The sequence below is a fragment of the Taurulus bubalis genome (assembly GCF_910589615.1).
Source record: "Taurulus bubalis genome assembly, chromosome: 9".
In the NCBI taxonomy this organism is placed as follows: Eukaryota; Metazoa; Chordata; class Actinopteri; order Perciformes; family Cottidae; genus Taurulus; species Taurulus bubalis.
In genome coordinates, this window is record NC_136597.1 from 10046499 (window position 1) to 10059825 (window position 13327).

The 13327-nt window shown below is 40.2% G+C and overlaps 1 protein-coding gene across 1 annotated transcript in view; it reads left to right on the forward strand.

The window, feature by feature from the left end:
* LOC306741819 (receptor-type tyrosine-protein phosphatase eta-like) overlaps positions 1-4097 on the forward strand; it is a gene marked incomplete at both ends in the record, with an annotated part of 30953 nt that extends 26856 nt beyond the window's left edge. The window contains 13 exons of the mRNA XM_079224136.1: positions 1-150; positions 294-495; positions 659-774; positions 885-972; positions 1048-1107; positions 1311-1398; positions 1690-1780; positions 1977-2053; positions 2282-2416; positions 2853-2969; positions 3347-3507; positions 3702-3837; positions 3951-4097. Coding sequence (XP_079080262.1) covers positions 1-150; positions 294-495; positions 659-774; positions 885-972; positions 1048-1107; positions 1311-1398; positions 1690-1780; positions 1977-2053; positions 2282-2416; positions 2853-2969; positions 3347-3507; positions 3702-3837; positions 3951-4097 — 1568 coding nt within the window. The remainder of the gene's footprint in view (positions 151-293; positions 496-658; positions 775-884; positions 973-1047; positions 1108-1310; positions 1399-1689; positions 1781-1976; positions 2054-2281; positions 2417-2852; positions 2970-3346; positions 3508-3701; positions 3838-3950) is intronic.
* Positions 4098-13327: the final 9230 nt, after the last annotated feature.

Here is a 13327-nt window from a genome sequence, read left to right on the forward strand (position 1 = left end):
ATCCACCCATTCCAGGGAACAATGAGTCTCTTGTGGAGGTGATCAAGAGAGAATACAACAAGTTCACCATTCAGATCGACACCAGCCTGCTGGACGACATCAACGGGCCAATCACACATATCGGGGTGCTGGTGACAGATGATCTCCCTGGTAGGTTTCTTCTTCTATTTTTAATGTCAGTGAGTGTTGTAATTATAACGTAAACGATTAGTGCTGAGGTGACGATATGCTGTTCATTTGATTCATACGATAAAGACATTAGACTCATAACAAGAACCTTCCTGTTCTTCCAGGTAACAATTCTGACTCAAAGAAGTATGTTGGGAAAACTCATAAACAGTGGCAGGAAGAGCTTACTCAAGTATACATGGCAACCGTTGTAGAGAACCCCATCCAATCACGCAGTGGAGTGAGCCATCTGAACATAGAAATAGGAGACCAATCCAAATGGGAGGGCTACACTAATGGTGCTTTGGAGGCCAATGGGAAATACCAGTAAGAACACAAACAATATTGGAAATGAATTGGTGTGCAGAAGCAAATAACATGATCTAGTAACTTCTCGATGATAGAATTTTAAGATCTTCAGAGAGTAGGAAAAAATATTTAACGTGTAATAAATGTGTAAATCTCTAAACTGATATGTTCACTCCTGCAGCTTTGCTATTGTGTTGTTCACCAGTCTGGCTCTGCAAAACAACTTAGTGAATGGTCAACAGTCACTGATGAGTATAACCGACTTCTCTGGCGCTGTTCCACTCCCCCAAAACCCAGGTACCACATTCAGACCCTAAGGTTTTGCTATTTAATGCTCCCATAATGAGAGGAAACCCTAACTGGCTTCTGTCTCTGTCCTTCTGTCGCAATCTTTGTCAACATTTTAGCTGTCATTGGCATTGCTATTGGAGGAACTTTGGGAATTTTTTGCATTCTCATCATCATCCTCATTGGCTTCATTATCTACTGGAAAAGGTTTGTCATCGATAGAAAATGACTGCTGAGGCTGTGTCACGACTCAAATCTAAACTCTTTATTCATGGACTTTAGGTTATCCAACAAAGAATCGCCAGACATCCAGATTCATTCCATGAGGTTAGGTTTTAACTTGTACCATGTTATTATAAGTTTAAAGTAAATGGACGACAATTGTTTCTATAAAAGTTGGTCAACATTGCTTTTTCCTCTTTCTTTCTCCAGAGCTAAAGTGTAAGTATAATCATAAAGTATGATCAGATCTATCAAGTCTTACACATTTTGACACAAACAAAAACTCATGACAATGTTCGGACCTCTGGTGTCCATTTGAGCAGAAGTGTGGCTGTGCGGGTGGAGGAGTACGAGGCTTACTACAAGAAGCAGAAAGCAGACTCAAACTGTGGCTTTGCTGAAGAGTTTGAGGTAAAACATCAGCCTAATATTCAAAGGCTCCTGGTATATAATTTGGCCTTTTTATAGCAGGCAGTGGTTGCTTAAAAAAATATGTAATCGTCATGAGGAGCTAAATCAAAACAATGTCCAATGTATTAAAATATTGATTTAATCATCTAATGTGATAACTACACATTTTAGTGATTGTGCATCTTTACTAATATTAAATTGCTTTTTTTTGGTACTTCACATGCACCCGATTGTGCGCATAAAGTGAGTTGTCCAATCATCCATCACACGTTTTTCCTTTCTTCTAAAAAGGACCTGAAGGTTGTTGGTACGGCTCAGATGAAAACAAGCGCTCAGACATTGGAGAACAAACCCAAGAACCGCTACAACAATGTGCTTCCATGTGAGTGACTTTAACCAATCCACCTGCTGCTCTCAACTGTAACTCTCCACGCTTTAAACTACATCATTGCATATCACATTGTATCTACCATCATTATCCTGTTTTTCACTGGATCCCATTTCATCAAAATGATCACACATCAGTGCGGCCATACCTTCTTTTTTCATTTCACTTACCCTCTTTTCTCACCTCCTAGATGACTCTTCTAGGGTGAAACTCTCTATTATCCATGGGAGTCCATATGACGACTACATCAATGCTAACTACATGCCGGTGCGTACTGACACTCATTAAAACAGCTCTCTGCCTTCAGTCATTGCTTCAGTATCAATAAACTCCCTTCTAACGAAATAACTCATTCTTTTGCTTAACGCCTTAATGATATTTAAATTAATCCACCTCCTTCCAAGGTGTTTTTTTTTAAACCCTTAAGAACCTCCTAGAAAACTGAACCGGATGAATGTTTATGTTCTGTGTCTGGGTTGACCTTTTATTCGACAGGGTTACAACTGCAGGAAGGAGTATATCGCCGCTCAGGGTCCTTTGCTCACCTCAGTCAGCGATTTCTGGAGGATGATCTGGGAGAAGAACATCCAGACTCTGGTCATGCTGACGCGCTGTAACGAACAGGGACGGGTGAGTAGCAGCAGTGTTCGTCATCATGTTCCATGAACGCATCATTCATGTTAAAACAAGTGTGTACCAGTGAAGATGTTGTGTATTGTTGTTGCATTACATTATCATTTATGTATTAATGTAAAGCAGTAACATTCATTCATACACGTAAAAAGTTAAACCAGGTTAATAAGAAAGAAAATGATATCAAACGTATGATACATTTCCACATCTCACGCTGTGTATTACATTGTGTCTGGGTTGAAGCAAAGAATAGCCGCGTCACTGCATTAAATGTGTCTTTTAAAATACAACCTAAAACAAGCTGTACAGCTGATTGACAGAAATACCAAAGTACTACTGGTGTTTTCAAATGTTATATAGATTTCTATATTCTGAATATGAATTATGAGTACTTTGAGTCTGTTACAATGAAACAATTGTCTTTCTTTAACAGGTGAAATGTGAGAAGTACTGGGATTATGGCACCAAGTACTTTGAAAACATTACTGTGACAACAACCTCTGAAATACAACTTGAAGACTGGACCATCAGGGACTTTGACATTAAAAATGTAAGTGGTGAGATGCTACATATGCCAAAGAAAAAGTATTCTTAGGAGGGTAATTGTTAGTACTTATGTACACACTTAGTTTGGAATACTTGTCCGACAGCCAAACCAACTCTATGAGTTAACTAACAACACCCTACTGAACCCTTGTTAAAATTACAATGAGTGTGATGAAAAGAAACATTATATTAATAGGTGAATCCTTGCAACCAATAAATTGCAATGTAAAAAAGCAGTCTTACTTGTCAATAGTGAAAATGTCTTTCTCTGAATGATAGCCTGTCTGTAATTTAACGAAATCAGATACATTTTCAAGAGTCCGCACACGTTGATTTCTCAGTCGTAACTATTTTGAGTTTGTGTGCATGTTTGTCCTTCAGGTAAAAACAGCAGAAACCCGTTCAGTGCGTCACTTCCACTTCACAGCGTGGCCCGATCACGGAGTCCCACAAACCACAGAGCTCCTCATCAGCTTCAGACACCTGGTCAGAGAGCACATGGACCAATACTCCAGACACTCTCCGACAGTGGTCCACTGCAGGTCCGACACACACACACACACACACACACACACACACACACACACACACACACACACACACACACACACACACACACACAAGCACACACCTTTGCCTTCAATTGTATCTGACAGAATTGACAATAAGATTGATCTGCTATGCTGTCTGTCTCTCATCCCTTCCTTGTCTGCGTGTCTACGTTGTCCACACTCAGTGCCGGTGTTGGACGCACAGGAACCTTCATTGCCATCGACCGTTTGATCTTCCAGATTGAAAGGGAAAATGTTGTGGACTTGTACGGCATCGTCCACGACCTGCGCATGCACCGGCCCCTTATGGTGCAGACAGAGGTGGGACACAGTCACAGAGGTTTTTTGTTACAATCGTCACACTGCAAGTGTTCTGTGAAGAGTTCATGAAGCATGCTTCACCTCAGTGAACTTCTATATTTGTATCCCTGCAGGACCAGTATGTGTTCTTGAACCAGTGTGCCATGGACATCATCAGATCAAGAACTGGAACCAATGTGGATCTAATCTACCAAAACAGTGCTGCACTCTCTATTTACGAGAACATAGGTTTCCCCAAAAGCGGGTATCACAATGCATAGCCCCGAGAAAACACTCGGGTCTTCTGCTTCTCTCTTTACTCTTTGCAAAAAAATTAGCAGACATTTGCAAAAGGAACACTTTTAACTGATTGCGCTATATTTATTTTTTTATCCCTGTCACGCTTTCGTTAAGAATCTTGTAGCTTTCTGGATTCAAACCCATATTTTGTGGTATTTATTAGTTGAAAATGTTGAATGTTTGATAATGGAGGGAGCTGTATATGGAGATACAACAGGGGACATAATCACTGACCAATAATATTTGGATTATATGTAAATGTTGGTCAAATATAAGATACATTTCTCTCTCTCTCTCTCTCTTATAACTGCAAGTGTTTGTATTGCTTAGTTTTTATTTCAGCTTGTTTACTACTGTATATGAATTACTGCTGATTACATTTTCTGCTCAGGTAATATGTTGGATGCTGTATAAATATTATTACAGACACCTTTGATGAAGAAAAATGTGTAATTGTGAACCTTACGGTATGAATATGTGCCCTTTCAAATCCTGTATGCTTTAGTGCCAGTGGGTGGCACGCATTATTTTTGTCTTTAACTGAAAAAGACAAACAGGGACTGTTTTGTAGTTTTCTTGTGACAGAAACCTTTAGTTTCCGATATGAATTGAAATGTGCAATGTCTTTGAAAGACAGAGTTTTGTTTGTTTGTTGTAGAGAGTTTTGTATGTATATGCACTGTAGTGAATAATGCACTGGATGCATTTGTCTTTCTTTACACTGTCCACTTTTTTAACCATACAGATATTTTCGTATCGTTGATTACATTCTGGCCAGTGCTTTGTGAAACTGTTTTGCTAACCCTTTGCTATTCGCCAAACATTTGATTGTTTCAATTGTACTTTGATTATTTTCTTTTCTTTTGATTAAAGAGATGGATAGCAAAAAATGAAAGCTCAGGAACTTAAAACAATGAAAGCTGTTGTTTTTGTTTTGTTGATGTCCTTCTCTACATTGTACATTCCTCAAAGAAACAACATTGCTATGTCACTTCCTGCCACATATCTGGTCTAGCTGTGACATTGAAATCGCCAGAGAAGCTTTATTTTCAGCTTCTGAAGGGCCACATTTTCCATGAGGCAGGTACGCTTTTTTTTTTATTAAGATATTTGATGTGTGGTTAGCCTGTAGATATTTTAGAATCCATGTCCATTGAAAGCACTTAATGAAAACAAGCAATAGCAAATAGTCACAAAGTTGTATGCTGTTTTTGAAATGCCTCATGGGATGCTTGCTGGTACAATGCAAATAAATGTAAAGCCAGGATTTAATGATTGTCATCCTTCAATCTGTGAAACTAAGTGGGATTAAATATGTTGCTACATCTGAACCCACCATTGTGTACGGCTGTGCAGTGTGTTGTTTTTCGGTGTGTGAGGGAGTGCAGCACAAGCCTCTCATTTACTAGAACTAGCTGTTTACTCTCACCGAATGCAACCTTCTGAATCTAATGTGGATTTTTTTGTAAATTTGTAATTTTATTTCTTTTCTTGCTTTTAATTTGTAGTAAAACATGCGCTCTCAGGAAATTCTTAGCATCTTCAGTTAATCTTACAGGTTTAAAGTCATGTGTTCTTCCATGGATTTCCTCTGTTGGTGTTGAGTTTGTTCATAGGTATACATATTATATTATGAATATTAATTTAAAGCATCACGTTGGAACTCGAGCCAACAAACACAGTGGGTTTCTTATAAAGATTAAAGTGTTTAGCTCTGGGGGAAGTGCAGGGTGGGCCTGCTTCTGCTATACGCTGCCGGTCAGGAGCCGCTCAGAGCAGTGTGTGTATGTCAACTTACATAGTTCAGTGTGAGGAATATTAAACACATTAACTCTGTATTCTGTGTCTCTGTGCATAGTTGCAGGCAGTTTTCCTATAATTACATAATCATAATTACATTTTATGACAGTTTTCTGCTCAAATGAATCCCTCGGTCCCAAATATGTGTCAGGTTTTCTGCAGCTAATTACCCATAGTTGTAATCAGCTGGTACCGTTACATTTTACAGCCATTCTATACTGTAACTATTAAACTTAATAAGACCAATGTACCGTACCTATACATTTAGCAAATAATGCAAACTTTTTTTAACCCTTGATAAAATCAATTAATAACGCTTTTAAATGTAGTCCAATCTGATGCTGATGTCACTCAGAATATTGTATTCACTGTGTTGTGTACTATATTACAAGATACTATCATTACAACCAAACCCCTGCACAATCTTTGTGACAGCTACACAAGACACTGCACGGCTGATACCTTAGTTAGGAAAATAGTTTCTGAATTATTTCAGCCAAATGGAAAGACGGAAATATGCAAAGAAGCAAATAATATAATATGCTGCATGCTGCAGAGGAGGAGGAAGCGGGCACACCTCTGCATTATTCAGAGCAACTTTGAGGTTGTAAGGGTGCTAAGTGCACCCTCAAAGGATGAATAAGTAATGTGTTTCTGTTTCCTACTACATGAGGTAAAAGCTTTATACACAGAGACTTCAACATTTTCTAATTTTACAGCTCACATCAGGCCTACACTCGGGGAGGAGGGGAGTGCAGTATGGAGGGATTGTTTAGGGCGATCCTTTCTACACAGACACTCCTGGCATAGTGGTAATACAAGATTTTGTCAGCGTGTCAGCTCAATGAGCCTGATATTTCTAATATTTTCCTCACTCATCATCCTTATTTCCTGTCTCTCAGATCCACAAGTTGGATCTAAAAATAGATGTGGCATTTGAAAGCCTCTTTCTAGTTTACTATGCTGTGTGCTGCATTAAAAAGTATACAGAGAGCTGGAGCTGCTGTCAGAAATCCAACCTGCAAATAGAAAATCAAAATAGGACAAAAAAGAACAGGGTGATCCAAATTTAATGATGTGCTCAAAAGCGTATGAGCCAGTAAATCCACCATAATGGATTACACCAGGATATTTCCACTTTGATTGAGACGATAATATTTCTTTATTTTTTGCTGTCTTTAAAAACATAAAAAACAGCCACAAATGAGGAAGTGTGCCCATTTAAGAAGGACACACAACCACATCGCTATGCAGGTTTCTTGCATCGACCTTCTTCAAGTGTGACATTTACACTGTAGCAGCATTAAGACCGTCAGACTTGACACTGCACCTTGCAATGCTCAGACATTTCTCTGTGGAGCAGAGTAGAGCTGATAATATATGCACTGTGGTTCTTTTAGGCAGTGGTGGGAAGGGAAACTACTCAACTGTACTTATATACAACTTTGTGGTACTTATACTTATTTAAACATATAATTTTTCTCCAGCTTTAAACTTTCACATCACTACTTTTCAGACGTTGTCCTCTTATTCCAAAACGTGTATCAGGTATAGTTGGTATTTCTTTACACATTCTCCATAGGATCAAACACATGATGCATTGTTATATAGTAAACTAAGCAACTGTGTACAATACATATGCACTACAACAGCTAAATCTGCAACAGTAAAGTGTTAAGTTATGTTGATGCATCAGTAATAATATATATATATATATATATATATATATATATATATATATATATATATATATATATATATATATATATATATTTTAACATGCTTACTTTACTGACTTTCCATGTTTGTTGGGTTCTTTTTGATGATTTGGAAAATAAATGCTTATTATTACTTTATCTTGTCTGGTCTAACATGTGTTGTTGCATCCTTTGAGTGGGGCTATAACAATACGTATGACTTTTACTTTCTAATGGAGTACTTTCACGTCATGCTACATGTAATATAGATATACATCTTTATATGTTGCACCACTGTGAACTACACTGCCCAGTGCTTTCCTTCAGATGTATCTGTCCAGTTTGAGGGTTTAACGTGTTGACTTGACGTGAACTCGACAAGTTGTAATATCAACAATTGGGCTGAAATACTTCACACGTGATCGTGATAACGTTTGCCCTCGTGGGTCACACAGAATGACCTCATCCAGCAGGGTGCAGTGCGCGGCCGCCGCCACAGGGGTCGCCCCGGCTCCCCCCCGGAGCAGCAGGCGGGCAGCAGCAGCCAGATGAACCGCAGCAGCAGGATCCAGTCGGCTCCACGCTCTCCATGTTGAAACTTCTCCTCCAGCCGACTGCCACCGTCCGCCACAGCCCGCCTGCTGGTCCCCTCAGTCCAGCTCTCCCACACAGCCCCGTGCTATGACGCTGGATTGGGAAGGAAGCTCGGACACAACCGTATCGGCGGCACTCTGGTCGACACAGTAAGTGTAACGTTACATTTAGAGGCTCGCTGGCTCCACAACGCCGACGCGTCGAGAGAGAAACACTGAACTTGCTATTTTTAGCGGACGGGGCTTGCATTTCTCCAACTAACGTAACGCTGCGTTGTGTGTGTGTGTGTGTGTGTGTGTGTGTGTGTGTGCTAACTTACGCTAGCTAGCGGGGCTCACATAGCACAAGCTGGTAGATATGGGAGGATTTGCCTCTCTTTTTTTCGGGAATTCAAGTGTCATACCATCGCAATATTTGGAGGAATTCTCTCAGTGGCGATAGTAACGTTATCTGCGTCTGTGCGGCACGTCTCACGACCTAGCTGCGCGAAGTAGACCCTCACCGCGCCACGCTGGCTGGCGGACCGACCCGCGGCTGCTGCGTCCTGGCTGTCACTTGTTTGCATGGCAACCGTGAAACGTAGCCGCCGTCTCGGGTGTCAGAGGCACGTAGCCGCCGACCCGGTGGTCGGTGTTCACCGTGCCGGTGTCGCCTGCTTGGAGTGTCACGGTGAACTGGACCGATTATAAAAACAACAATGCATCACGTTAATTGTTGTCCCCGTACAACAACAGCGTGTGTCTGTGGCGGAGGGCATGGTCGTAGTATTTAACGCGCCCGTTACTTAAAGGCATCGCGATGCTTGGCCCCGTTGCATCGTCGAAATGGCGTGCAGGGACGCGACGTGACGACGTGATGCAGTGGAGGATGCTAAGAAAAGCGTTGCGAGGCTGGGAGACATTTAAATGTCAAATACCGGTATATTCAGACAGGCCAAGGGATCTCCATCACGGTGAAACTCCAGTTTCCGGTGTTTCCAAAGCTGTAATCTTTGACATGTTCTTTATGACTGTCAACAACCTTTTCTGCAGAGACCTTTCTCAATTAATATTGAGAGCTATATGCATTTTTTTATTGGAGTAGATTATATAACACTAAGCAAAAACAGCCTTAATGTTATGCATTACTAGAAATGAAGTGTTGTGATTAGGACTAGACTGATAAATTTGCCACTATTGTCTTATTGCAGACATATTGATACCAGCGAATGTGCCACAAGATAATTAACAAGAAATTACGGTACAGAAATACCTGAATATATTGAAGGGAAATCGTGTCATTACATCGCTTGCCTACCAGACAGTATTGAGGAATTCATTTTTCAACTTCAAAATGTTCCGCTCGGTACATATCGAAGTCACTACAAAAAAATAAACAAAGCTAATTTAAGGGATCAAAATGTTTTTTCATTGTATGTGTTGATGGAAAAAGCAACAACTATGAATTCATTTATCATTGTCAGATTTTTTAAACTCACAAATATTACCATCAGTGTCGGCCATACATCCAGTCTGGGTCGGACTATACTTGTAGTATTTGATGTCTTGGCGAGATGATGACTAAATGCCGAGATTTAACAATGCCACTTGGCCTCATCCATCTCTGTCTATTCCCGGTGCAGATAGAGATAGAAGAGCTCATCATCTTTAATTGTGTGGTATTATGTGGAGTTGGGCTTTGCTGAAGATGAGAATATCACAGAAGTGCACTTGAGTTAATAGTTTTGAAGGTTACTGGAATGTGCCACTCAAAATGAAAGAAATGCTCACAAGAAGGCTATCCAAGCACAAGAGGAAATGATTACCTGCGTGCTGGAAGTGACATGTTGGTGTGACGTTTGGGAAATTGCAGCTGTCTGAGAAACGACAGTTTAACAGTATGCCTCTTGTCCCCCACTTTCTATTGTTTGCAAAGCTCTGTCAAGCTTGTTGTGTCAGGGTTTCTGCGCTCTGTCTGTACTGTCAATTGACTCCAATTTGAGTTGGTCATATAGAACGATGAAGGCCTGATATGCAGTATTAGGGTTCTCTGTCAGACTCGCACCGGACAAACATTGATCTCATATTGAATGACCGTAATATGCCAGACTGCATAGTGGTGTCAATAGCAGGGATGGAAACATATTTGGCATTTGAAGGTCATTGGAATAGAAATAGGGCATGAGATCAATACCAACAGTCTGCTTCTATTTGCATACCTAGTTTTGATCAAGTCTATGTTGCTTTAAATACTCCATGTCTAATGTTCTTCATTAGATTGAGCCTTAATCCTCCATGACCAAGCAAATCAATGTTTATTGCATTTTTTCCTGAGTTTTTCCAACAGGCTAGATTTCATAGTGATGGGGGGAAGGAGGGGGTTGGTTTGGTACAGATCTCGCAACACCCAAAGTCTGGTCACACCATGTGACAGTCTACCTTGTGTAATCAGGTGGAGATATTTAATGGTGTTGGTCCCTAAGCCTATCAACTAGAGCTGTGACTTTGCTCTGCCGTGAATGACAAATTGGGAGAGAGTAGCATTGAATGACGAAAAGAGAAAAGGGCAGTGAGAATGTGAAGAGCTGTAACTGTGGGAGGTTAGTGCTATTTTTTTTTAAATCATTGCTTTTTCTAGCTGGAAAACACAGCAACTGATGTCCCAACTTCCACCATGTTGCACTGTGAAAAATACTCAATAAGTACCATGCCCAAATACATACTGTTGACAGACTCTATAGGAGAAGCCACCCACTGCTTGGGCTTTAAGATGCTAAGTGTAGTGTCACTGGTTTGTGTCCAGCTGGAGGCCTTGGTCACATGTCTTCTCTCCTCTCCCCCATTATTTCCACATTAATATCCACTTTAAGAATGCATACATAAAATGTATTGCCAAATCTGTCTTTGGAATCACAGTTTTGCAGTGCCAGGACTGTTCATTGGTTTAAATTACTATAGTTATTGGAATAATTGTATAATTCTTTTTTATCTTTTTTATTTCATTTGATCATATGCCAGTATAGAGAGACAGGAAATGCAGACATGTGAAACGGGTTCCTAAATGTCCGAATCAGTCTGGAACGTAATGTTTTAATATTTCATGTTACTCCCCTTAAACCAGTCAACCACCAAAACGCCCAACCAAATGGAGTATTACCTATTTATTAAACAAGTTGGAGAATCACTGCTTTCTTTTTAGCTCAGATTTTGTGTCAGAGCTGTAGTGAAATGTATTAATTAATGATTCAGATATTTGTTTTACTGACAAAATGTATTCACAGAGGTTGTTGACATTAAGCTGACTGTTCCGAGTAATTTAATCATGCAAATTCTTCTGCTTCCACAATATTCAACCTTGTGCTCTGCGTCTCCCCTTTTAGATGCAGTGCCGTGGCCACTGATAATATTTCATTTCATATGGCATTGATAAGGAAAGCTTTTTGTAAAATCTCCAAACTCAAAATATCAGTACAAGGAGGAAATAATGTACCAAAGCGATTTCTAAGCAGGCAATATTGTCAAAACGATAGTGTCCCCTCACACTATTAAAAAGCAGTCTTAAAAAAAAAGGAGATACTGAGGCCTATAAACTAGTAGTTTATTCCGACTGCTGCTAACAATATAAGTGTTCTACTGCAGGCTTTGATAAATGGCTTCATGCAGCTCCACTTCCCCTGAGATATAAATGCTTTCCCCGATGCCTACTGGGGGAATCTAGGTTAATACTGCTCCATATTGAATCTGTCTCTGCCTCCAGAGAGCAAAGGCACTTTTAGCATCCTCTATTGTGCCAAGATTCCATTCTCCTCCTATGGTCGTGCAGAGTGGTTTTGTCCAAAGTTACTTAACAGCTGTAAGTTGGGCTTCATGTCTAAAAGCAGGCCCCTTTCTGACAGAATGTCACTTTTTTTTTCCAGAGAAACCTCATCTGTGTGATTGCATTACATAAAACAATAGTATGCTACAGTAGCAAGTAATATACACTACATTGTGTAGACACAATTGAGGCATTATTTGTGGATATCACACTGTAAAAGTGACATTATGGCATTGTTGACTTCATTGCACCTGTCTGTGGATGCAAATCACCAATTTTTACTGCTATAATATGAGCTGTTTTTATGACACAAGCATCGTAACACCCTGTATTGTCTGTGGACAGTAGTCGTTTGTGTTGGTACCAGATTCATCTGGGGAAGCAGCGCTCCTTGTTCTTACAAGAGTGTGACAAATATAAACAGTTTCAGACATCTGAAACCATATTTATGACTCTTATGTAGGGCTGCAACAACGAATCGATAAAAATTGATTATCAAAAGTGTTGGCAACGAATTTCATTATCGATTCGTTGGGTCGCGTGATTATTACGCCGGGCAATAAGTCGCGGAGAAGAAAAAAGAGCGGAGCAACTGGCCGGCCAGCGTTTCTGAGATTGGAGTGAGACACGAGAAAAGCTGAGGTTGTGATGTTCTCAAAAATAGAAGATCTTTGACAAGTCGAGTCTTGGCCAATCAGCGTCTTCATGTTCCTCAAACTTGTTTTTAATGGAAGCTAGTCAGCTTGCTATCGCGTTAGCTAACGTGTTTGGGTTGTGTATTGTCGTTAAAGTTACGTTATGTTTATGTTCCGTTACAGTTCAGTCTTGCTTGTAAAAAACGTAAAACGTGATGAAACATGCCGTCACCCCCCGGTCTGGTTCAGTTCACGCTGTCACTCGTTAACGTTAAACCGGCACACCGACGGATCTGGCTGCCGTTTTTTTTTTTTTTTTTACTCAAAGTAGAATGAAGCAAATCACGTAGTTGGGCTTAGCCAACAACGTGACGTCGTGGTCATTAGAGACCCAGAGTGAAAGAGTTTAAGGAAGAGGACGCTCTATATGGAGCAGTACAGCTTCCCTCTGTCCCAGTACTTCATACATATTGATAAAGCAGGGTATGTAAATGCAGCCTCTGGAGGGATCAATTACAGTAAAAAGGGCTCACATTTGGCAGATGTAAAGCATAGATGTGTATGTTTTTAGTGTTAGTCCATTTTGTTGTTTTAATTAACAGCTCAGGGATGTTCAAGGAGCAACCTGTTTGTGCACTTTCTGAAGATGTTTTGCACTGTCACTTCTGTTTTTGAATAAAGGGTTGGAAA